A 26,264-nucleotide genomic window follows, 5' to 3' on the forward strand; every position below is an offset into this window, starting at 1 on the left:
GTGGGCGGGCTCAGGATGCTGAGGCGGCCTCTCATTGGCTGCTCCTTGTGGCGAGGCGTGGGACGGGAGCGCGCGGCCAGCTGTGAGGGGAGCAGAGGAAACAGCCAGGAGGGTACTAAAGGGACAAAGAACCGCTGCCTCACGTCTCATCCTCTCCAGCAGGTTGGAAACCTCCAGACGTCTGCGTCTTGGACAGGGTGTGCAGCCTGTTCTTCGTCTGTCAAAGTAAGTGTTTCCTTTCACCTCAGGTTATCTCACGCGAGGCGACCACTGATTGGAAGCTGGTTCGCACGTGCATTGAGAGAGCAAAACTATTTATAAAGTTTAGGTTTTTCGGGCTTCTTGTCCTCTTGAACGACTTCAGAAACGTAGACGTGTATGTGGATTTGCACTCTCCCCCACTCTTTTTTGTTTTTTCATTGTTTGGCATAAAGCCCATAAAACTTCATCACGACGTGGGCTAACTTCACTACAGTGTGGTAAATTGTCTTAGTGTGTAAGTAATAGTCTAATTTCGAATCCAAAATGTCTTACGCAGGTGCTAATATTGGACGATTTTCCTGAATATTAACCCTCTGTTAATATTTGGAAGTGTGCGGGTCACGACTATAAGGCACTTGATGGTTGATTTGTGCTTCCTTTTTTTCTTTTTTTTTTTAAAGAGAGTAATAACTGCATTTTGCTGAGAAAACAATAAATTCAGCATTTGGAATTTTACATTTTTTCCAGCTGACTTGACACTTGGCACTGACAGACAGTTTTTTGTTTTAATTGTTTGGCTCTATTGTTCTTACGTAAGACTGCGCGTTTAAAATGTTCTACAACGTTGTGTTCTCCCCTTTTTTGGAATCGGCTGCAAACATAAGTCACGTTTCTGCGCAGATTAAAGTGTTAACTGTGAATATTCTTCTGTAGGAAGTGGGCGTGTTTCCACTGTTACTTAAGCAGTGTCATCTTGCACATACATAACATGCACTCAAGAGAAGCGTCCGTGTTGCATAAATGAGTATGCTGAGTTGAAACGTCGTTGTCTGCAGTGATGTTGATTCACTCAGAGCTGTTCAGAAGTGCACTCTGAACCCTGATGGACTGATTTAAAGCTTATGTGTGTTTCATTCTGTCAGTACTGCTGGGAAGTAATATTAAAAGCTCAGGTTAAAGTATCTCCTTCCTCCTGCTGAACTTCCTTTCATGGGAAGTTAAAGCAGATGTTTCGCTCTGAGGATCACAAGCTGATGTCCCACGTAGCCCAACGAGTTATCGGCCGTGCACTGTGTGACAGTGTTTTGTTTAGTTGTTTTTCAAGCTTGTATGCTCTGCAGTTTGTTGTTTGGTTGTTACTATGACGTCAACCCGGAAAGCCCCCCACCCCCACCCCCTCTTTCCCCTTTATGGACGTGGAGGTCTCCTCACTTTCACTGTCTTCCTCCCCTCCCATTACTCCAGAAACATTCCAACCTGAGGGGCTTTTGGTCACTCCGCTGACACTTTCATGGTTTGCAATGAAATACTGAGGTGGAGTCAGCTTTCCCTCTGAAGCTCATTTGCGCAGCCTGCAGGCACAGATCAGCAGATAAATGAGAGTGGAAGCACCCACCCTGCAGGAGCCCACATTTGCTCTCCATTAAGCTGTCATAAAGACAGAGAGAGGAATCCTGGTCTCAACAACATAACCCTCTCACCCACACTTTCTCGGATTTTGAATTCTCTTGGTGACTCACGAGCTTATGGTTGCAGAGAGGCCAGTGAGGGGTCGAGAGGAGCCCGATGAGGGCCAAGCCAGACTGTTACTGCACAAGACTTTCTACTGAAACCACCATACACAGTGCAAATTACCCTCTGCCTCTGCAACGTTCAGCTAGCAACGTAAAACTCTGGAATTGGAAGATGTTACTTTTCAAGTCCATCTCATTTAGAAATATTCAATTAGTGTGGTCCAGTGTGGTGTAATAAAGCTTAAAATATCTTATATTACTGGTGTCTTATTTTCTCCCTCTAGATCAGTGTCTTTCCTCCCTCGTCCTGCATCATGCTGCGCCCAGGTGCCATCCATGGTTTCCTGTTCACCTTGCTGTGCTTGTGGGTGCTGTGCAACGCCCAGTCAGACTCTGGCACTCCTGTAATCCAGCTACGTCTAGCTGGAGAGAAGAGGAAACACTACGAGGGCCGAGTGGAAGTTTTCCACAATGGACAGTGGGGGACGGTGTGCGATGATGACTTCTCCATCTACGCCGCCCAAGTGGTGTGCAGAGAGCTTGGCTTTGTGGGTGCCGAGTCCTGGTTGCCGTCAGCCAAGTACGGAAGAGGAGAAGGTAGGAGAAGCAGTTCATTAGAAATTTAGTGGAAGTGTTAGCTTTAAAGGGTTTGATCCGAGCTCTGTATTATCTCACCAAAACCATCCAAAAATCATCAGTCAGCTGTATAAAAAATTGAGGTGAGGGTTATTAGGCGTTAATCTCAGCAAACTGCCAGCCAGCCAGCCACGCACATCCAAAGGCAGTATATCTCTTCATACAGATTCATATATTCCATGGAAATCCTTGAATGAGGTACACATTTCCCCTTGTCTGACTGCTAATACCCTCAGGCGCTGGTTTCCCCATTAGAGCAGAACCGAGACGCTCCAATCAGTTCTGAGCACGAGGTGGGGCTGGAAACCAGACACGCACACACTCACACACAGACGTAATCTCACCTCCTCTCAGTCTGTCATGCACAAATTCCTCCATCACTGTAAAAACGCTGATGAGATTCCCAACTCTGCAACCCTGGCTGCTGGTGGTAAATGTCAGTCGGTAGCTGTTAATTAACGCGGCGTCCCTTGTTAAAGGCGCATGTTTTCTCAGTGGGTCGGCCACATCCAGCCAGGCACTTCAGAAGTTATGTAATTAACTGAGTTACTTGTGTCCCAAAGTGCCAGAGGCATCATTCAAGATTCACATTCATGAAGTCATACACCCCGCATTCATAATGTTGCATGTGTTTAATATTTTACTAGAAACAGTTAACAAGCAGTTTGACGTATATGGCTGTGCAGACAGACCAATGTTTGAACTGCATTTAAGCGCTGGCTTAGGTATATAAAGACTGTTTCTGCATAACAGGAGGGGCAGGGCGTTTATTTTTAATATGGAATGTATACAGAGAAAACATTTCGCCATTTAGTTCTAGTGACTCACCAAAACACTCTTAGGTAATGATTTTTTTTTCCTGGCAAATAAATGTTTAGTTTGTAGATTTTGAAAGGAGAGTAATTTGGAGCCCAGACTGGCTGTGCACACGTGAATGAATGGAAACTGCTTTTATCTGTGTAATCTTCTTGTTAGTGGAGACACGTGGTTATAAAAGTGATCAAGGGACTTTTCCATTTCCCATCATGATGACTTATGCAGCAGTGGAAGAAACAACCAAGTGATTTTAGTTAAAGACAAGACTACATGAAGTACGAGGACATCCCTTTTGGATGCAGGGTGTTTTTCCTGCAGGAACATTCAAATCAGATCCTCAGCTGCCTGTTCTCGGCTGTTGTTTGCAATCATTAAAACAATGTGTCCGATACATGACAAACATCTGAAAGGATGATGGCCGTTCAGCTCCAGACTCAAAACAGGACTGACTACAGCTGTGCAAGATGTTTTATTTAGATGGTCGTAGGAACACTGTGCTCCGTCCAGTTAGGATTTTGAGTGTGGGCTACGGAGTCGGCTTAAACTGCCAATAAAAGCTCAATCAGAAAATTCATGGTTCCCGGTGCAGTGTGTCTGCTGGCTTGTGAAATTACATTCCCATAAGACCTGCAAAGTTTTAACACAGAAATTCGGATTCATCACAACTGGCAATTGGTTTATACGAAGGTGTACTGAGACCAAGCTGGTTCTCGTTCAGAAACTACCTTGTTTAAACTCCAGAGGACTTGGCTCTTATTGTGAAAAATGTTCCAGAAGTAATTGTCACCCTGCCAGGAGGTGACTGTGGGAGCGGATATCTTGCAGTCACTTTCTTGGTATGATCAGGATGTTCCTCAGAAAACATGTTGAGGATTGTCAGAGTGATGAGCAGTCCTCTGCTGGTTTCCATGGCCACAGTTATGTGGTTTCCCTCACTGCTGATTCAAAACGGCCAGCTGTAGAGCAGATGAACCGTTTCAGCCATGACAACATTTATTGGGAAGGTTCTGGCTGAAAGAATGCATCAGGTTATGTTGACCAAACACATCGCCATGTGAGTAGGTGTAGCATCTCTGTGACTGGACTTCATTTGAAATGTCGAAAAGGATGTTCAGATGGGTGTGACATTGTAACCACTCTTCAGTTTAGAATTTCTCATGAATTAATCTCTTATCAAGGAAAGTCACTGCCTTCAAAACCCAGATATTCAGTTTGCTATCACAAAAAACAGACATAAGTCAAAAATTCTTTTTTTATTTCGTTGAAAATTGGTGAACTCCTCACTCGGTCTCCTGCAAGAAAATCTTTATTTGCATAACAAGGTATATCCATTTGGTTGCATCTTTTCCTCTCTGCGTTCCAGGTCAAATCTGGCTGGACAACGTGCACTGCACTGGTGGAGAGAAGAGCCTGGCTCAGTGTCAGTCCAATGGCTTCGGAGTGTCTGACTGCAAACATTCAGAGGACGTCGGAGTTGTGTGCAACCAGAAGCGCATTCCAGGCTTCAAGTTTAACCGGAACCAAACCGACAGTGATGAGGTATGTTCCCATGGAGCAACACACTCACAATTAACTCTACATACAAACAGGACACCTACCGTAAACAGATCAGTGAGTACAGATAAAGTTCAGGGTAGGATTGCTTCATCACGTAATTGATAACAGTCAAGTCACATCCACACATGGTGCAAGTATAGACTCGTAACATGAACAGGTGTGTATTTATAAAAAAAGAAGGAGACCGGGATAGGCTTGGGATGAAAGAAAAATCTTGTCATAGTGGATTGCTTCAAGCAGTTCCAAGTGAATGTTTTCTTCAAATCCATCCAACTTTCCAAAGTAATGCAGACAGATCAGATCAGATCAGATCAGTGGATTGAATGCAGTGTGTCTCTGTCCGGGGATGGGAAGAGAAGCAATATATTTTTCAGTCTTCAGTCTGTCCATAGTAGTTTACTATTGTTAAATTATGAAACATGTCTAAAACTAATGAAATATCAACCTTGAACAGATAATCTCTTTACAGACAAGGACTGGGTTTCAGCAGGTATTTGTGAATCTGTGAGTGAGACCTTCCTAAGTTCATCATCAGAACGTAAGGACTAAAAGCTGTATAAAATATGGATGGAGTTTGTGCCTTAAATCTCCATTATTTTCTTTGCTTGGATAGAAACTAGTAATCAAAAAATAGTAGTAAAAATAAAAGCACGAGAGTTTTTCACATCTGTCGTGACAGGAAGCTAGTGTAATGATCCACAAGTCAGGGTATACTGTCAAGCTGTCCGCTCCACCACTTGCACTAATGACTTTGCCGGGCTCCTCTTAGTCTGTCCCTGCCCACACCAGACCCCCACCCTGCAGCCTGGGAGATTTTGGAGATGACTCAGAGAGGAGGAAGACCATCTTGTCTGGCTGTAGAGAATGCCTTATGTGCTGGATGGAAAGTTGCTGTGGGTCTGTGAACGTGACAGGAGAAAGGGAGGGGCAGAAGCTTGTCAGAGAGAGAAGGTTATTAAAAGTCACTGCCGTAGGGTTTCCCTATTTAAACTGTAATCGCAGAGACAAAGCAACTGTTCTGTGGCAGCTTAGAGGACTGTTTCTGCATTTTGTTTGTTTGTCCATATTAGAGGTCGGCTGTTTTGCCAGACTCTATATCAGCCAGAACTGTGACTGTGTTCTTTACTGGATTCAGTTAAGACAACGCGCCTGAGGAGAGCATCTGAAATCCCTGTATATCTTTCTCATGCCCGGTTGAGTCATGGGAATGGAGGAACAGACAACAGGAGAAAATTTTTAATCCTGAACTACTGAACCCTATTCAAAATGTTCTTATTTTGACAGGTCGTGTATGTAAGCAGCACCCACTTGTTCCCTATTTGTCTTGTGTATTTAGGTTCTCCCACTAAGTCTCCCACCCTGTAAATATTTCTCTGGTCTGTCCGTAGCCTTTCAAGTCGCGGTGGGGGGGGGGGGGGGGAGGGAAGGAGAAAAGGTGTAGCTACACCTCTTTAACCACACTTGGGCTGACGTCAGCAATGGGCAGCACTGTTCCTTCAACCTGTTTATTCACCTCATGAATTGACATACTGTGTTCAATCTGGAAAGTTAACACCCTAACAGACTGAGTGCTACACTTCAAGTAGAGGTCGAGGGTGGAGCAATTTGTAGTTTTGCCTCTGTGTGAATGCTGTACAGTTTCCAAGTTGATCTTTAAATGTTTGAAATATGAATAGAGTAGTTTACCAAGATTCTAAATTTGAGTTATCGAATTTGGATTACCAGCAACGTCTTCGACTAGGTATTGAGTAGTTTGTCTTTCAGGTTGAACCCACAGGTCACAAAGTTGCTTCATACTACAATAAGGCTGTTTACATCATGAGACTACTTTGCAGTATGTGGGAATAAGACCAGAACCGCTCACTCTGGCAAGTTCAGCTTTGACCACAAATGACAGTCTACTGAAAACATCAGTCTGTCATTAATGAAAACAGCAGCTTCCACTGGCACGAGCTGCAGTCGAAGACGTGCCGCCATACAGTATAAACAGAACTAATATTAAGGCGTTAGCAATTTTCAAAATCTAAAGACAGTATCGAGTTTTACTGAAAACTAATCTCAGAGCGTCTTTATCAGACAGCTCGAGCTCTTAACCGTCATTTTAACCTCTGAGTTGCTGCTTTGTGGAAGTAATGCTGGTCTGCTACTGATCTGTCCTCTGAGGATGAAAGCCAGGTCTCTTACCCCTGCCAGCCTTTGGCAGCTAGTTACGTAACACACCTAACACAACAACAGAGCATGCATTCCTGGGTGACTGAATCACTCTCATCGATAATGTTAATTATTTTAACATGCAGCATCTAATGCCACACAGACCCTCCCTGAAGTCTTTTGTCTGTCTAATCAGATAAAAATGCTTTATTTATTATCATTTGTTTATTTGTGGCAGAGGGAGAAGATTATGGCAGATGAAGTCTTTCATCTCTGTGAAGGCAGTGGGATTACTTTTGTCAGCAGAACCACTAACACCAAAATGGCAGACTAAACTTTGTTTATCATGTGCTAGTGGGGACTTTTCAACCAGCCCTGCCACGTTTGGTTATTGCTCACGTGTGATGTGCAACATGCACATTTCATCACCGTCCACGGGCTCATTTGCTAAATAAAACTCTTCTCACATGGATGAGAAAAAAATGAGCACCAAAAACAGCTGCAGTCGCCCACAACACCACTTTGTATGTTCACTCCAACCAAACACTTACATCAAGAATCAACACAAAGACGTCAGAAGCCAGTTGTAATAACAGAATGCGGCGCTTAAAAGCTTTTTGATGCTTTGCACATCTAAACAGGGCAAAGGTTGCACTTCTCCATCAGGCGTGCCCGCGTCTGCTTACAAGAATTTAAGTTCTCCACATTCGCTGCTATACAACCAGAGGAAACCCGAGCTAAAGTTGGCCTCCAACATGATGTATGCAGGAGGCTTGTGAGGGGGACAGTGATCGAGGGGAGAAAAGGTTGATGCGTGTCAGAAGGCTGAAGCCAGTCTCTCTCCTGCGGATAGAATACTAGACCGATCTGCCACATGTTCAACAGCTGGATCCCACTGTGGGCCTTAGCTCTACTTTGGACTACAGAGTGCCTAACGTCTAGACTTTCATTATTCATACACATTGTGCCGACTTACTGCTGTGCACATATGCCTCAAGACTAAAGTTTCTGATGTTACACAACTTTTTCTATTCATATGTAAGATAAAGGTGCCCGTAAGACGCTGAAAAACAAAGTCTCAGAGAGGAATGTTTAACCAAGTTAAAGCCCTTGTCCACAATTTGGTGTACTGTGACGTCTCAGCGTTTCAGTACAAACCATTGAAACTCAGAAGAAGTGCAGTTACTTGCTTTCTTGCCGAGAGTTATGTGAGAAGAAGCCGTTTGAATGCAGACCAAGAGGACTCAAGGGATGGAGATAGTAAGGCTGTTGTAAGGCTGGGTTTGTAGATGCAGTCAATAAAAAAAAGTTAAAAATTATTACTGCAGTGAACATACAGTATGTGTTGTTGTGACTAATGTGTGTGGCACGACCGTTTCTAACAGTCAGTCGTGCTGTTGTCAAGATCAGCTAACTGCGTCTCAGCATTTCGATTATGAAATATTGGTTACCAGCAATTTTGTGCAGTGAATTTAACCTCCCAGTTTGAGATTAGGTGTGTGTGAGTCTAGTCCATCTATAGTACTAGTAGAGTCTAATCCATTTTGTTGCCGTGATGGCAGCAGCACACTCACTGATAGATATTCCAGATGCAACGCACAAGGCTAATCATACCCCCCCCAACACACACACCCACACACACACTTCCTCAGTCGAATCAGTCAGTCAGTCAGGCAGGCAGGCAAACAGGGGGGCCAGTGAGGCAGAAAGAGGGGTGGGGCTGGTGTGAAAGTCATTTCAGAGAGGCTTGCTGTTCTTGTGCTTTTCATCTAAACTGTGGCTTCATCATTCATACTTGCCATGTTTTGCAAGGTGAGGCGGGTGCATGTAGGCGAGTGTCTTGGGAACACGTGTTGATAAACGTGCAGCGGGTCTGGAAGGCTGAATAAAGCGGAAGAAATGCACAGTAGTGGAAGCATTAGTCAGACACTGGCTAGACCGAAGTCTCATGTTCACACGTCTACCAACCGAGGGGGGATCCAGTCAGAAAAACAAGTCTGCTCCCCAGTTGGAAATAGCTCAGTGATGGTCAAAGCTCACTTTTTTAGAACCGTTTGAGGAATGTCACCATTTATAAATAAGACCAAGAATACATGACTGAGTAAAAATTAACTTTATTAATAATTACCATTAACAGTATGACCTGCAACATGAAAGTCTGCTTTCATAGCATACCTCCATCAGACATCTAAACCACACTGATCCCGATCAGATTGATTTGATAATGATTTCCCGTGCTTCAGCAGTAGTTCCACATTTTTGTTTGTAATAAAAAACATGATATAATATAGTGTTGCTGGTGGGCAGATTTCCAAATTGCTACTATGAAATTTTCAACGCAGAACAAACAGATAGTCATGGGTCCGTACTCTTTGTGCTGTGCAGTAATTTTCCTGTGTTTTTCTCCAAAGAGTGCTAAAAAAGTGAGCAGTGTGTAGATATGGACCTTGGCCAAACCGGATTATGCTGAGTTTATGTCTGGTGGTCTGGGTTTGGGAGGGGGAAACGCCTGGACTTGTCCCAGCTGTGGGTATCTGTCCTCTTTTCTTGCTTTACTCACACGTTCAGACAGACAGTTTCCTCTGTCTGTGCCAAATGCAACAGTGGTCAGTCACATCTCGGTACCCCATTTCATACTCACCTCATACCTGTGCAGGTCCTATCTGGTATTTTCTCTTCACACCTGGCTTCACTTTGATTGTTCACAAGTGATTTTATGTTCTGTATTAGGTGCACTTCAGTTTAACCATTTATGAGTGTGAGTTTCACATTTATTTTCCGTGTTTCTTTTTGTGTACCTTGTATACTTTAAAAAGCTTAATTAAGAAACATATTATTTTTTTCTATTGAAATAAAGTAAACCAAAGCACTAAGTTAGCTTTTAAATTGAGAATATCGGGTCCCTGAACATGATCACGTTTCCTCACCTTCAAATCCCGCCAGGCACTGATGGAAAACACTCATGTCATGCTATGGCCAGCAGGAATCGCTCCATGAAAGAGTGGTTTTTACCCTCTCTAACCACTGCGGTCAGTGGGAGGGCTGGGGTCACTGTAGAAACAGTCTGACTCTGGCTCCTCCTGCATTTCAGTCTTAAGTGTTTCGAGACCTTGAAATCTTGAACATTCCCTCAGGCTGACGCCATCTCAGGAAACCACCCTGTGGGCAAATGTTTAATATTTCAGTGAGTCTTGCCTGGATGTTGGGTTTTTGTTTTTTTTTTGAGAGTTCAAGAAGTTGGCTGTTACAAAAGTACTGAGATCAGCATTTGCATACCAAAAAGCAGCTCAGAGTTTTGGCCCTTTTTGGCACCCGCAGTGCAACCTCACAGCCAGCCAGGAACAAACTGCAGACCTTGGAGGGAATTGAACAATGGCAGAGTTATAAGGTAGCTGTTTTCCCATAAAGCCCCAGAGGTCAAAGGTTACCATTCCTTCCTGATTTAGGAGTCTTCAGGACACATGATACAAACTGTGGTTGGTGACCCCGAGTTTGAACAACTGGCTTTACGGCCCTTTCTTTTAGAAGACCACCCTCAGACACATTCACAACCTCAAGTCATCAGAGCCTCTACTTGATTGATTAAAATCTTGATTTATAATTAAAGTTTCATGCATAAAGTTTTTCTTTTAACTTCTCCTATCGGTTACCTGAAGAAGCCTTCAGTACTACTTCAAATACTACTGTTTCTCCTAATGTGCCCTGGCAGTTCATTCCAACCTCTGGCCTCTTTCTCATAGTGAGAATAATAACATTCATACATTCCACGTTATATGTGAATATCCAGTAACTTTTCATCGCTTAGGTAACAGCAATGAATTAGTAATTATTCCCTTAAAGTTTTCCTTTTCTGCGGAAACAAAAACACTTTTGACAGATCTGTGCTGCCATGTTTGATGTATGTTGTCCGCTAACTCCCTGCAGGCCCATATATCTCAGCCCTAAACGCTGAAGACGCAACAAAGATGGATGAAAAATTCCAGACATTCGTCCAACCTCCTAAGGCCTCTCGGCTGCACTTAACAAGTTTAAACAAAGATCTTCACAAACAAATCTTCAAATTTTTCAGCTTGACTTGTGTTGACTGTGACTTGACTGTGTGTGAAGTCTAGAATACAAATAACAAATGCTCTAAATAACATTCTTGTCATTTAGACAGCTTGCAGCTTAAGAGGATTCTTCCTTTGTGAATCATAAATAAAAATGTATGACAGTCCATCCTATAATTGTTGAGATATTGGTTTTTACTCTAGACTGAGACTGAGCTAGTATGGCTAAAGATTTCATAAAGATTAGGTAAAGTGTAAATAAAATTTAAGGAATATGCATGCATTATTATATAGCAGCAATCAGGTCTTTGGCCAGTGTTTGACTGATGCTGGTATCTGATGTTATGAATAGCAATTAAAGCAGCTCTGAATGAATGGAACCTTCTGCTGGATTAAACACTTGGAGCAGTCTTATCTGGGTTACGGAATTCAGTGAAGAAACATTTCCGTTGCTGTGCTGTGTTTCTCAGGGTGTGACGGTGCAGGTGGAGGACGTGAGGATCAGGGCCACTTACTCTCACAGGAAAAGGATTCCCATCACTGACGGCTTTTTGGAGGTGAAAGAAGGAGGCAAGTGGAAACAGATCTGTAACGAAGGGTGGACGGCGATGAACAGCAGGGTCATCTGTGGCATGTACGGCTTCCCTGGAGAGAAACGCGTGAACACACGGCCCTACAAGTGAGTAATGGTACCGGGGGGCCAGCAGCATGGTTTAAATAAAGCCAATTAGATGTAATTACAGCGTTCACATGAGTTGGACTTCAACATTAGTTGAGTTAGTTGAGTCCAGTTTAGCTTATGGAAGTTGAGTATTGCTACATCATATAATGAATCACTTTAAACTCACACCTGTGTAAAAGAAAACAAAACAAAAAAAGTAAGTAAAAATATATATATTTTTTCTTTTACCTTCATTTTTTTTTTTTTTTTTAATGGTTGATTTTCAAGTTTAGTCTTTTAAGGAACATTGTACCGTATCAAGCCGATGTTAGGAAATGTTGCATAACCATGTTTGTTTATGCTTTGATCACTCCACACTTCATCCATTTTGCACACTGGGATTAAACAAACTCGAGGCCGGCGGTTCTTGACAAGAAACCAAACACTGCCAGAGGAAGTTTTAGAGGATGAAGGATGGGCCTGACTGGTAAACAACTGATGCAATACGCTGTGAAACAGTGGCTCTTTTGGCTGCGTTGAATTGTTTCCCTCTGAGTGTGAACACGCTACCCTTCTGAAATGTCACCTTCAATAAGTACCCTAACACAAAGCCAGCTATTTCCTAGAACACTTTGTGTCTTATAATTTTTATCTGCTAAGAAGGCAACTGAAGTTCAAAACAAACCAGATGTTTACAGCACACGAGAGAGCAACCACATGAGCAAATCTGGTAACTGCATCAAAGAGAACAACATGTTTCTCCCTTAAACAGGTCAGTCTGAAGTATCCAAGAAACAAAAATTTTTGTATTTAGAAATAAATGAGGCTACCTGCCCTCCAAGGAGAACATATCTTGGCTGGTTTGGTCTTCAGTGAAGTTTGCATATGAACAAATGGGTCTAATTAGCCTAATCTATTTATCATGCACATCCAGTCAGTGTTGGTCTCCACAGTCTTCTGAAATGTTCTCAGAACCACAATGCAACCACAGTTAGATCAAGACCAGAGAGACATCACAAATAAACTTATTTACAAATAGCCTGAGTCATCGGGGTGATCACGTGCTGCAGCTGGATCTTAACAACGTCTATGATATGCTAAAGCAAAAACTTTGGTTTAAAATAATTGTGTTTTCTGGTAGGCATGATCTCATCTGTTGACGTGTAAATTTAACAAGTGGGTGCATTTATAACTGAAGGAAGTACGAGAAGCATCGAACCGGCAAAGAATATTTGGTTTTTTGTTTATCAGTTAAGATCACAAAGCTTGTGTGGTTTTACAGCGTGCGATCCTTCAAAGGTCTCACATGTTTCACAGTTTTATTGAGGTGAAAGACTGCATTCAATCTGCCTTTTATCAGGAGTATCAAAGGACAGCACTATTCACCAAATGTGCCCGAAAGCAGTCCAACAAAATTAAAACTCTCAACCAAAAGTTGACATCTCTTCAGATTTCACGGACCACAAATTCTTTTGTTAAAACTGATTTGGAGCTGCATTGTGTTTACAGCATCTGGAGAAGCTGAAAGAAGGGCTGTAAATGAAGCTCATGCTGGTTTCATTACATGGCCTGCTTCTTCTAAGGCCAGGACCTGCTTCAAGGTCCACTGTTGTTGGGTTCCTCAGTGACCCTTAGATGATGACTTCCATTCAAGTATGGGGGTTGCGAGAATGTTAAGGTATTCTCACAACAATTGCCCCATTGTGCAGCATGGAATAGGCATTGTTAAATGCCTCACAATAAATGACTATAATTCCCACTTCCCATAAAACAATGCTTCAGTATTTTAGTGTGAGAAAGAATAGTAAAATATTTTATGTGATCTTCTACATGAATGAAGTGATACTGTGGTGTGACATTGATTTTAAAAGTCTTTACAGTAATGTCAAACCTTTGATTTTCAACTGTTCTGTGGTATGGAAATCATTTTTCATTTTATACAGAAAATCCTTCACATACATGTCACCATTGTTAGGTATCGCAGATGGAAGTAGACTCTTCTGAAAGCTCTTCTTTGCTATTGTGTGACGTGAACCTTGTGCTGTCTAATTAGCACTTAAGCACACCAAGTGGTACACTTCTATGCAACAGCATAACCATGCAATGATGACACAACATGAAATAACAAAAACAGCTCTCTACATGTCACTGTGATGGATTGTCTTTATGAAGCAAGTCTCAAGACTGCAGATCTGGGCCTGAAGTGAAACCCATGGGACCCTGAAAATGTGGAAAATGTCAACATTCATTCATCAAAAAACAATGAAATACTATATAATATGGATGAAAGCGATGTTATGTTATATAGATGAGCAGAAAAATCACACAGTATCATTTGTAATAATTTGCACTACTGTATTATATTATATTCTCTCAGACTGCTGGCCAAGCGCCGTAAGAAGAACTACTGGGGTTTCTCTGTCAATTGCACCGGCAACGAGCCTGACCTGGCCAATTGTAAGCTGGGCCGAGAGATAGAGCTGAAGGGCAACCGCACCTGTGAGCAGGGCATGCCCGTGGTGGTCAGCTGTGTTCCTGGACGTACCTTTGCTCCCAGCGTCAGCCCCGGCTTCAGCAAGGCCTACAGGGTGGAGGTAGGTCAGATTGTGGGGATCAGCGTTTAGTTCCGTCACTCCGCAACATTAGAAATCCTGTGTTTTAAACTCAGCCGTCATCCCTTCTGCGTCATCCCTTTGCTTGTTATTTCAGTGTTTGTGGGAACAGCAGGCACTCGGCTGCTTAGCCAGGTTCAGTTAATGTACAAGAATCTGTCCTGGTGGCTTTTCTCAAAGGACAGACAACTTACTTGAATAAATAATGAGACTGGAAGGAAAACTGGGCTTTAAGTGCAATACAAACTATATTATGCATCAAATCGGTAAATCACTGAGCGAATACGGAAGGCATGTCATGTAGGAGGGCAGATCAGGTCAGCACTTGCATTTGATTTAGATGATTTTGTCAGAATAGTTATGTATTCTATTGAAAGTAATCCCATCTGGTGGACTGAGTCTTCCCCTGTGGGAGAAGAAGTATGAACTGAAAAATATAAACAGACCGCTTGACACCTCAGCAAGTCGTTTTATGGCACCATATGGCTGACGTTAGTTTCACGCACACCATATGTTTGTGTTCTGTAGCAAATTCTTGAAGATTACTTCTGAATCAGCCTTGCGATGGCTGCATTATTACTCCATCATGAGAACCTCTCATATTTTTAATGTAAGCACAGGGATGAGTTTGTGTTACATTCCAGCATTGGATTACAGCATTTCCTTCACCTGGAAGCATTTGAATGGATCAACGCTGAACATCTGTCATCCATACAATAAAATTATCAGAATTCCTGTTTGGTGTTTATTGGGGTTTTTTTTGTTAAGTAATTATAAAGGTAACACCCATTTTCTGTAGCCTGCAAAACAAGGAACAAATTATTTTTGTACTTTCAGGTCATTTTATTTGGATCTGCAATGCTGTTATATTTAAAATATGACTGATTAAGAATATTACACATTTTACTGAAGTACCCCTGCTAGTCACATGATGCTGCACATTGCAATTATGTCTAAATCACAAGAGCCGACTCACTAAAGTAAATGAATCAAGTAAAGTCAAACTTCTTCAACTGCTGTAGCTTTTAACAATAATAATTTGCAAGAGTGTTCCCTGAAACATTTTCACTAATTTTAGTTTTCGGTGGACTGTTCCCATAGCAACCCTTGGTGCGTCTAAGAGGCGGAGCTATGATTGGCGAGGGGCGAGTGGAAGTGTTGAAGAACGGGGAGTGGGGGACGGTGTGTGATGACAACTGGAACATTCGAGCTGCCACCGTGGTGTGCAGAGAGCTGGGCTTCGGTAGTGCCAAAGAGGCCTTGACAGGCGCCCGACTGGGACAAGGTATGACTCTATGGATCAGTCAGTCACCCAGTAACACAGCATTGCTGCATACTCTTATATGGAGCCTGAAGCACGCAGAAATAAATTAGTTAAAAAGCATTGTTAGGAGTCTTACAAATCATAGACCAAAAGCATGTGTAATTTATTACATAATCCAATCAGATTTTTTATTTATGTATTTATTGATATGATAGTTATAATTAAAGAACAACTTACCACACATTTAAGGTTAAGTTGATCGCATTGCCCTAACCAATTCAAAAACAGGCTGATAGATGGATAGTGTGTTACTCCTCAAAATGTTTCCATTACATTGCTCACAGTGTCACAGTTCCTTATATCCTTGTGTCCAAACTTAAAGGATCCTCAGCAAAACATGCTTATGTTATGGGTTTATTTAAGAAAAATATCGTGTTTTAAACAAGACCTCAAAAATCGATGACTGGTTGCTGGTCGTATCTGTACAGAGTAACTGTAACATTTCTTCCTCACATTCACCATCTCGAGACAGTATTGAACTTACCTGTTCACAGGTTTCTACCTGTGATGAGTCTTTACATTTATAGCACTTATGACTCAACAAAAGTTGAAGCACAACTTCAGGCAGAACTCGTTCCCAGCTGTGAAAATGAGAGGTGTGGGCTGACACGAGAGACCTCCACCTCCACCTTATCTATGGCTTCTTCTGTACCTGCTTTTTCTCTTACTTCAATCAGTCTAGACCTTAAGTCAGCATATGAAGGCACTGGGGATTGTACGGAGTAGCGCATTCATGTTTAAATCTTGACCCAGAACCTGATTCTGTGAAATAGAATATACCACCGCTTTATAAGAATCATATGTGCATTGGAACGAGTTTTTTTGGCTGACTCTCACAGCAAAACACAAGAGCGCACAAAATGTTCCAGCAAAGAAAACAGCCTTTATGGGTTTCAGAGGTGGAATTCTTTGTTGAATAGTACACAAGGTTATTTCAGGGATTTCTTTATGCGTTGACCACTGGATCCAAAAGTGGTGCCACACACAGACTGTGGACTTGAAATAGCTGATTGTGTTTGTTTTCAGAAGCCCCTGAAGTGGGCCAAACAGGAATGCCAATAAAACTGAAAGTGATTTCCAGATTTGAAAGGGAGACCAGTGCTAGTTCTTGTAATCTATGTATTTCTATATGCTTGTATTTTTCACCTGATAAAGCATACAAACCAATTTTGAGAGATTTGCTTGCCCTATTATGACTTTTTTGTGTCACACATTTAATAAATAAGGTCAGTTTCTACTTTGTTGAATTTATTATCATCATCCGTCGGAGCTGGAAAGCGACTGTGTGATTACGACAGCACTCTTCCTGTTTTCTGGATTTATTTTCCTCCGTTTGCCTGCACATGCGTCTCAGTGTGTAGCTGCAGAGCAGGCATCTCCATCGACATTCCTGACCAGTCACGTGGGAAGGAAAGCAGCATGGAGCTCGCACGTGTTATTGTGGAAACTCTGCTACACTGAGATGACTTTTTTTAAAACTTGTAAAAAAAAGAAGCAGGGGGAGATTTATTTATTTATTTATTTATTTATTTATTTTACAGGCCTCGAGTGTCACATTTTCATTTGACACAGCTGACTGCTTGCTTCCTCTGCGCTGTCATTGTTGTGAGCAGGAAATCTGACTTAGCATGGAGGCTGTTGTTCCAAGAAAACTCACAAGAAAGCGAGGCTACTGCTGTTTTGCTCAAGAACAGTGGGCAGTACAGGCAGATGTTTACTGATAACAACGTGTACCATAAATATCAGCTTTCTTCTTCCCAGTTATGGAAATTGATGACAGTGTTTCAAGGATTATTTGTTGTATTTACACTATTGTATATGATGTTAATGCGTCACAGCTTTACCCAGGTTATGGCTGCAGTAAATTAAGTCAGTGTTTCCAAACCTTTTTACCAACCTTTATATTTTACATTAAAAAGAAAGCGCGGCGTGTCGCCGGGCGAAAATGTTTGGATAAGTCGGCCGCTCCGCCCGCCCGGAGCGCCGATCGGGTGAAGCCGAACGGTTCCGCCGCGGCACAACCGACAACTGCCGCGAAAATCACTGGAGTTAAGTCATAAATTCATCACAATGACCATTTTGTATGTGTCTCCCTATAGGGATTGGACCGGTCCACATGAACGAGGTGGAGTGCTCTGGATTTGAAAAGTCACTGACCGAGTGCCACTTCAACCGTGACGCTCTGGGCTGCAGCCATGAGGAAGACGTAGCTGTCAGGTGTAACGTTCCCGCCATGGGCTTCCACAATAGAGTGAGTACCTCTTTGTACAGTACACAAAAAGACCTACAGATCTGTAGGGGACGGGAAGACCCATCTGTCTGTTTCTGTGCCCAGCTTCGCCTGAGTGGCGGCCGAAATCCCTACGAGGGCCGCGTGGAGGTGCTGGCGGAGAGGAACGGCTCTCTGGTGTGGGGTACAGTGTGCAGTGACAGCTGGGGCACCATGGAGGCCATGGTGGTGTGCAGACAACTTGGCTTGGGCTTTGCCAGCCACGCTTTCCAGGTAAGACCCGCAAGTGCCTCCAACAAATCATTTTTAAGATGTCCACGTCTTTACTGCGCAGGCTGTAAGCATTATGGAGATGGTTTTGGGATTTTGTTTGGACTCAACACTGACACACCAAACTGGACTTTTCTTAATTTATGCATTGGTTCCAGTTGATTTGATGTACGTATTGGTAATGTGTAGCAATCTTCTGTTAACAGGGAAAGCCCTTCTAAAATTGCGTTTCTATCAAAAACCCACATCAACACCACTGATCTTGTAGGGTTGGAATACGCCCCACCTGCAGAAACGGAGCTTTCAACAATTGAAAGACGTTATCGTAAATGACAGCTTAGATAGTAAACAAGTGTTAATAGATTCGTTAAGATGGACTTTCAGTTCGCAGGAGATTAGATGAAAGTTACAGCCGTGTGTAATATGGCTGAGACGAAGCCATTCTGGCAGTCTGTTTTAAAGCCTGTGTGTGTTTGTCCGTGTGCGTCAGTGGATGCCGTTAACTCTCACGCTAACGACCTTAAGCTTTATTGATCCCAGAGGGCAAAATAAGTAAGTCACCCTCTGAGAAACATCAAAAACACACACTCAGTGCAGAGAGAGGGTCGGGGATGGTAAACCTGTGACACACATGAGCTTTAAACTCCTCTGCGGGAGTGACGAGGAAAGCCGCGGCTTACTGTTTGAAGTTAAGTGGAGCTTTCCACCACTGAAGCCCGTGGCATGACTTGGCAGCGTCACGGTCCTGTCCCGCTTACGTTTACCTCTTCCTTGTTAAAGGCGACCCCGGTGCTCCCTTTATGTCATGGAGTGAGAGACTGGTGAAGTCAAGGAGACCCCCTCCCACTCCCAGCCCCCCCAAGTTCTTTATATCTTTCTATTTTAAGGCTAAAACCAGTGTGTTATTTGTGCTTAAAGATGATACCAGTCTGGAAAGTATGTGTGAATCACAGGGACGTGTGTTGATAACAGCGGGCGGTTTTATGAGGGGAATTTGGACAGGATCTGTTTGAGACTGTTTATCTCACTGCAGTGTGTATAGGACAATTATGTGTAAACATGTTTTCACGTGTTTGTGGTCACTGCTTGAGCACTTGAGTCAAGTACAGTTCAACATTGTACTTTCCTGAACAAGCGCCGACGTGTGATTATAAGTAGATGTTTCACTTTATTCCGCTCCAAGTCAAATAATCAGGTGAAAGTATTAGAATAACATGTCCCTTTGTTACCACACACCGGAAACTGCCACTACAGAAGAGTTCTCAACTAAACAGCAGGTTTAGGAGTAATGAATATTTCTTCTTTGTGATGGCAGCAGAGCAGGAGCTCATCCAATCCAATCTCCAGACTCTTTCCGATCTGACCTCTAAAATAAATACTTAAATACTTCTCCAGGCAAACCCCACCACCATATGGAACAAATGACACAGAGTTTAAACTCTGCTGCTGTGTGTCTGTCCACCTCAACCCATCTGCATGCACTCCCACTTCCATATTCTCATGAATCCTCCTCTGCCTTGGAAGATGACGGAAAGTATTTTTTTACAGGTCACGTCCCTGTGGTCTGCAAAATGCTGTAATAAGGCTGAGTCAGGACTTTGAGGACAGCAGAGCACCTCTTGCTGTGTCTGTGATGTGTAATAGTCTCTTTTACTAGATTTGTCTTGTGGGACAACTGGGATAATATTGCAGGAATTAAACGCAGGCGGAAAAAATTAAGATAATGTTTCTGCTTAAAACGCTCCCACACAAATTTCCAAAACAGCTTGAGGAGTATGATGTTTATCTGTTTGCGCAAAAACAGGAGGAAACACTGTCGGGAGGTAACAAAGTCTCTCTCATGCATTATGACGCATTAGACGCACAAACTAGAGCCAAGAGTAATATTTCAGTTTTTGTATGGATTAAAAAAACTGTGTTACTTTAATCAGAAAGAATTATAGGGATTAGTAGTTTTTGTTACTGTTAGACGGAGCCGGACCGACTGTTTGTCCATCACTGGCACGGCATTTATGCTAAGCTATGCTAAGCAACTGCTGGTTTTGAATGTACCATACAGACATGAGAGTGGCATCAGTCATCTCTCAGCAAGGAGGATAACTGCATTAAGTCACACAAATGAAGACCTGAGAATGGACTTGGACTTGATTCGCTTTTTTAACTAGTCTGCAGATCAGAGATGAAAAACTTTTAAGTATGATGTGACCTGGGAACTTCCCAGAACAATACAAAGACAGCAACATTTACAATACTTTGCTTATGCGTTGAAAGGTCTCGGTAATGTCAGATAATGCTGTTACATTTTAATAATCAGTTGCAGTTTACCTTGCAGTTTGCTCATGAAGGTGTATGGAAGCTTTATTTTTTTCTTTCAAAAATGTGTAGTTCCCCGCAACAAATTTATAATGTAACTACAAGTATATTTTCAGTTATTTCAGCAGCACTTGAGCATCCTCTGATTGCTTTCTGTGCTTCTCTTTTATTAGGAAACATCCTATTGGCAAGGAGACGCCTCGGCTGATGCAGTCGTGATGAGTGGAGTGAGATGTTCAGGAACCGAGCTAACTCTGGATCAGTGTCTACATCACGGGAAACACATCCACTGCCCCAGAGGAGGTGGACGCTTCGCCTCTGGGGTCTCTTGTACTCAGAGTAAGAACAGTTTTTTCGTGGAAGAAATTTTGAATTCCGTTTAGCTCTTTAAGTCTTGGCGTTGTGCATTGTGCAAATATTGTGTCACACTGTCATGGCTTCCTGCAGCGATTTAATATCTTTAACACACGTGCTATTCACAACAAGTCAAAATGCTGTGACGAATACCTATGAAATTAAAATATATTTATGTTTTGATATTAAATATGTGGAAAATACTGTATTATCCCCGTTGGATACAAAGTCTGTGAAACTCTGGTAGTAAGAAATATTTCCTGTAAATATTTTATGAAAGACTTCCCTGATGCTATACAGCTAACTGGGGAATTTTGAGGTTCTGTTGACGCGTGCTGTTGCTAACCATCACATCCCTTGTTGCTCTCTTCCTCCCAGCGGCCCCAGACCTGGTCCTCAATGCCCAGGCTGTGGAGCAGACCACCTACCTTGAGGACAGACCCATGTATATTCTGCAGTGTGCGCACGAGGAGCACTGTCTGTCCAGTAGTGCTGACAAAGCCGACCCCAGCTCCTACCGCCGCCTCCTCCGTTTCTCCTCCCAGATCCACAACAACGGCCAGTCAGACTTCAGGCCGCGGGCGGCGCACCACTCCTGGATCTGGCATGAGTGTCACAGGTGAGACCCGCAGGTCGTAGTTTGCTGCAGCTGCTTTTTGTGATAGTGACAGTATGATACCTGATCTGCTACTCTCAAATTATTGCACAGAGGTAAATATTGTTAACATTAATGCTAGAAGTGTAATGACGTTTTTGGGAAAACAGCAGAGAAGAACACAGCAAATTGAATACTGTATGTGTGAAACTGAGTCGAAACATATGGGATGAACATGAACCCTTAAGGCGTTATTATGGAAAATATATTTATTTGCTTGTTTTACAATTAAACAGTAAGTATTTACTGTCTGCCCTAAAAATCCATATATCCAGCTGACAAGAGTTTTTCTCTCCTTCTCCTGCTGTAAATGCTGTTTGCAGTGGTTCATGGATAAGAGCATGTTTGCTATTTTGGAACTGCTAAATATGGGTATATATGTTTCAACATTGTATTTTTCCTTGTCCAGACATTACCACAGTATGGAGGTTTTTACCCACTATGACTTGCTGAGTCTGAATGGCACTAAAGTGGCAGAGGGACACAAAGCCAGCTTCTGTCTGGAGGACACTCATTGTGACGAGGGTAAATGCAGCTTCCTTCCCTTCTCATTTTAAATACATACTGTGGCTATATGTAGAATTTTGCTACTGAGTTCTGGTTTAATATGCTTTCCTTTTGTAAGGAGAGGATACAGTAAAATTTCTTTAAATCTCTTTTGTCAAATATTAAAAAGAAACTATGTTGTTGAATGTTTGATTTGATGAAAATATCTGGATAAAGCCAAGTCTGAATGGCTTGATAGCAGCATATAAACTGCTCTTCACGCTGACAGGTATCCAGAAGAGGTATGAATGTGCAAACTTCGGGGCACAGGGCATCACGGTTGGCTGCTCCGATACCTACAGGCACGACATTGACTGTCAGTGGATCGACATCACAGACCTGAAGCCCGGCGACTACATTCTCCAGGTAAAACATTTGGTCTGCCAGTCCAGCCACAGTAGATACAGCACATCTGCTGCTGGCTGGAATTTTTTTTTTCTCTCATCTCCAGCCAGCGTAGTCCTACAGACAAAACAGATACCAAGACGCTTCATGTGTCTGCATCGGCTTCACTCTGGCATTCAGCCTGAGTATACTCTTATTCAGACTTAAAGAAACACGCAGAGGTTGTGAAAGGACACAGAGCCTTCTGGTGGACACTTTGGACGCTGAACACAATAAATTCACAGTCTCAAGGTTTTGAGACAAACGGACATCTTCCACTAGAAAACCGTCCTTCTGAATCAGTTATAGCAGTAACTTATTCCTTTTTATACAGTTTGCTCTGTTAAGTCACTGTGCTACCTTCTTAGCGTACTGCCAGTCACTAAATCAGCATTGTTTAATCGTCAGTAACACTACAAAAAAAAACAACATACAATGTGCATGTGTAAATGAAAGGCAACATTACCTTTCAGGCATTTTAACATTTGTCTTTGCACTCCCAGATTGTGATAAACCCCAACTACGAGGTGGCAGAATCAGATTACACCAACAACATCATGAAGTGCCGCTCTCGGTACGATGGACAACGGATATGGACATACAACTGTCATATAGGTGAGACCACTACCTGCGCTGTTTATCTTCATGTAAAATTTAACACCACCGATACAATCAATCACATTAAAAATCATGTATACTGGTAGTTTTCATATTTTCATGAATCCATGAGATCCCGTCTTCTCCTCCCTGAAAGTACTCAATGGTTGCATTTCAGTTCTACAGGTAACCAACATAAGCAATGCAGAGATGAAATGACAGAACAAGTCCTGTCACTCTCACAGCAGGCACAAAAGACAGTTTCAAGGAAACATCCAGTTTCAGTATACAGAAAATAAAACACTCAACATCTTCTTGTACTATATACAAACTTATACAATTCTTTCTTAACGACATTTTAGACACCTTACATATGTAAAATTATCAAGTACAATATGTACATTATCAAAGTGACAAAAATACCAGTACAGTACAAGTACAGAAGACCTAACATTTCCAGTTAGTTTTCTGTAACGTAGAGTGAGAGATAACTTGAACACTTTCCACAATCCAAAAGTAGTTTTGTGTTATTTAGAGGAAAAAATAAATATTAAAAATAACTGAACATCTTACAAGTTGCTTACGAAAAAATAAAACCATGAATTAAAACATTAAAAAATATCCAATAATGTCAAGCATAACATTACTGTTAAATGTGTCCCTCAACTGAAATGCTGGCTTATAATATATAGTGTTATATCTTTAACAGATGAGATTCTGTTAATGGATCTACATTACATTTGTCAGTTGAAGTTGTGCCCTCCACATAAAAATCTGTCTGTGACTACATCACAATGCAGTAACTTTATTTAACCACATCCTGAGAGTTAAACATTGTAGGAAATCAATATCAAGTTAAAAGAGAATTACTTCTTATGTATAATCATGCCAAGAATCCTGTTTCACCTTGGCAAAAAAGAAACTTAACGTGCCTACCTGGAAATTAAACACACTTTAGTTTTAATTAAATGAAAACAAGCAAAGAGCTTCTTGGGAGCCTTTTCTATATGAAATTGCTCTTTTTCTCAGACTTATTCAACAATAATGTCCAAAGGGGTCAGATTCAGCTGCTTCTCTCACCAGTCAGCTTGCTGTAGTGATGAGTGAAGGAGGCAGACATTGCTCGTAATGCCTCTACAGAGGGACAGTGAATGGAGGCACACGTCTGCTGGACCTTTCTGTACAGAAACAGAAAGACTGTTAGATGATATTACAAAAAAGTATCACATCACAATGTGGAACAAAAGAAATCTTTTCCAAAAGCTTCTGCGTTTTTAGACAGACGTCTGCCTGATTTTGACATTTCACTCTCAATAACTCACAGTGTCCTAGTTGTGACACGGCCGCCTCATTACATCAGGAGTGGTTATTGTCAGAGTGGCTTGTTTGGATGGTGTAATTTTATCACTGCTACCATTTTAAGTTTAAACTTGTTTGTTTGACTGGGGGCTTCAGTTTTTGAATCACGTTACACAGTATTGCTGTCTTCATCATTCTGTCCCTGTCTGACTTCACAGGTGGCTCACTGAGTTCAGAAACAGAGGAAACCTTCCCCGGACTGCTGACCAACCAGCTTTCACACAGGTAGACCAAAGCTGGACGGCACAAACGGATGGAGAACACTTGGGAAAGTATATATTAACATTCGACAACCACTAGAGGGAGCTGCACTGCTGTGTTTCCTTGAAGCAGTGCTGGATTGTTGTTGGGACTCAACCGGTACAATGGACAGTAATTCAATGGGAAAGTGAATTGCTTGCTTACTTAATCTAATAACCACATTCAGCTGTATAAAATTGTTCTTATTGCTTAGTGTCTTTGTGCCTTCATCAGTGAGATGAAGGTTTTGACCTGGTGCTTTTTTTGGGAGAGATGTCAGGGAGGGCTGCAGCCAAATAACTTATTAAATCAACAGAGCCTACAGATGACTTCCTAACCAAAGTTGAGAAAGCCTCAAACCAAAAAAACATTGGATCCAATCTTGACCCTGATGTTGAGTTTGCTTGGGATGGGTGAAAATAATTGACTGCTAAATCTGGTGCTATAACTGAAACTTGCACTATGTGTTTTTCCCCATAAACAGTTTAACGACGTTGGATGGTTAAAGGCTTTAACTAAAAGCTGAAAACAAGTACAATGCATTATTATAATTATTGTAAGGTGACACGCCACAGTCTATGGTAACAGCACAACAGACTTTTTGTTTTGTTTAATAAATCTGGGTTTATTTTTACAGTGTCTGTCAGGTCCCCTCCAGTGCTGATTTAGTGCAGGATTTATTTCCTGGTAAAATTTTCAGTCATAAAATCTAAGAATTAAGCTGAGTGGGAAAGGGCTTTTTTCCTCCTAAAATATCCTGTTCCATATACTTGAACTCACAATGTGTTATTTATTGATTGTTTTTCCTCTTGGTTGCTATGTTTGACACACATTTGCATCTAAATGATCTGTGTATCCCCTCAGCTTCTTTCTCTGTGTCTGAGTTTTGTTACATCATTACTATCAGGGACTACGAAAACATTGTGGATATACTGTAAAAGCCACAAATGTATGTGAAAATGCCTCCTCGTTGTTTTGTAAATTAGATTTTTTTAATGTCACAAATTTAAGGATCCTTCTTTTTAAAGGGGTACTTGTTGCTTGCTGCTTGACTGTTTTTATTTGGTATGCATGAGTGATTGTGGAAAAACATTACATCTTTGAAATAAAAAAATGGTCAAAGCAGATCCCAATTTGATGAACTTTGATGAGCGGTAAAATGACATAAAAGTATTCTTCAGTTAATGGTTCTATCTGTGCTATGCCAGTCTTAACGTTCTGTTAGGTTATAATATAAACACGACTTAGGAACTGTTAATCTTTAATGGCTTTTTCCTCTATCCCTTTTTCCTTGTCCTATTTGCAATGGTTAATTAACAGTTAAAGAAATGTCTGAAATATGGTCCCTGATCTCTTTTGTAGTTACAGCCGGACGAAGACAAAACGGCAGTGTGTTAAGATAGCAATGCCCAAAACTTGCCAGAAAAATCATGTGAAACTCAGGCCAACCTTCAGTTTGCAAAAAAAGGAATTCATTTCCAACAACACCAACCAAAGTCAACCACACAGACCTCACTATATGGACCTCATTGCAAACTTGTTAGCTTTTGTGTCAGTTGTGTTTTCTGTTTTCACCTGCATTAGCCAACAGTGTTGTCAATTCCCTTCAATATCGCTGCACTCTGCCTCGTCGCTTCAGCCCCAGAGCTCTGGTCACCATCCGCTGGGCTACGGCACAGTCTGTCCTAGGACGTTCCTTCACTGGCTGGATAAACTCTGGAACACGGCACAGAAACAACCATCTGATCCACAACATGCACTGTAAAAACAAAACACAACAAAAAAAGCTAATTCC

At 41.9% G+C, this 26,264-nt stretch overlaps 2 protein-coding genes across 7 annotated transcripts in view; one reads left to right on the forward strand and one right to left on the reverse strand.

The window, feature by feature from the left end:
• LOC124056681 (lysyl oxidase homolog 2A-like) lies at positions 1-25,594 on the forward strand. 3 transcript variants are annotated; one of them, XM_046384362.1, is made up of 14 exons: positions 1-225; positions 2,000-2,312; positions 4,531-4,706; positions 11,395-11,603; positions 13,963-14,179; positions 15,299-15,482; positions 17,621-17,772; positions 17,857-18,024; positions 20,508-20,673; positions 21,067-21,307; positions 21,753-21,868; positions 22,119-22,255; positions 22,777-22,888; positions 24,388-25,594. In XM_046384362.1, the coding sequence occupies exons 1-14, from the start codon at positions 16-18 to the stop codon at positions 24,456-24,458; spliced, it is 2,472 nt and encodes an 823-aa protein (XP_046240318.1). In that variant the 5' UTR covers positions 1-15; the 3' UTR covers positions 24,459-25,594. The 3 variants fall into 3 exon arrangements, with proteins under 3 accessions (XP_046240318.1, XP_046240317.1, XP_046240319.1); XM_046384361.1 differs by lacking the exon at positions 24,388-25,594 and having other exon boundaries at positions 22,777-22,977; XM_046384363.1 differs by lacking the exons at positions 1-225; positions 2,000-2,312; positions 4,531-4,706; ... (2 more) ...; positions 15,299-15,482; positions 24,388-25,594 and adding an exon at positions 16,969-17,002 and having other exon boundaries at positions 22,777-22,977.
• The window catches only part of r3hcc1 (R3H domain and coiled-coil containing 1), a 6,958-nt gene continuing 3,349 nt past the window's right edge, over positions 22,656-26,264 (reverse strand). Inside the window, exons 8-9 of one of the 4 annotated variants that reach the window (XR_006842996.1) lie at positions 26,045-26,228; positions 22,656-24,044 (exon numbers count right to left, since the gene is read on the reverse strand). Coding sequence is in view for 2 of the 4 variants with exons in the window: in XM_046384376.1 (XP_046240332.1) it covers positions 26,076-26,185 (110 nt within the window). In the remaining 2 variants the exon portion in view is untranslated. Of the gene's footprint in view, positions 24,049-26,044; positions 26,229-26,264 lie in introns of all 4 variants that reach the window. The other 3 variants (XR_006842995.1, XM_046384376.1, XM_046384375.1) reach the window with 3 other exon arrangements.

Source organism: Scatophagus argus, chromosome 3, assembly GCF_020382885.2.
Source record: "Scatophagus argus isolate fScaArg1 chromosome 3, fScaArg1.pri, whole genome shotgun sequence".
NCBI lineage: Eukaryota > Metazoa > Chordata > Actinopteri > Scatophagidae > Scatophagus > Scatophagus argus.

Coding starts and splice junctions, on each gene's coding strand:
- LOC124056681 (XM_046384361.1), top strand. CDS start 16: ATGCTGAGGCGGCCTCTCATTGGCTGCTCCTTGTGGCGAGGCGTGGGA. Junction 2,313..4,530: donor CAAGTACGGAAGAGGAGAAG/GTAGGAGAAGCA, acceptor TCTGCGTTCCAG/GTCAAATCTGGCTGGACAAC. Junction 11,604..13,962: donor GTGAACACACGGCCCTACAA/GTGAGTAATGGT, acceptor ATATTCTCTCAG/ACTGCTGGCCAAGCGCCGTA.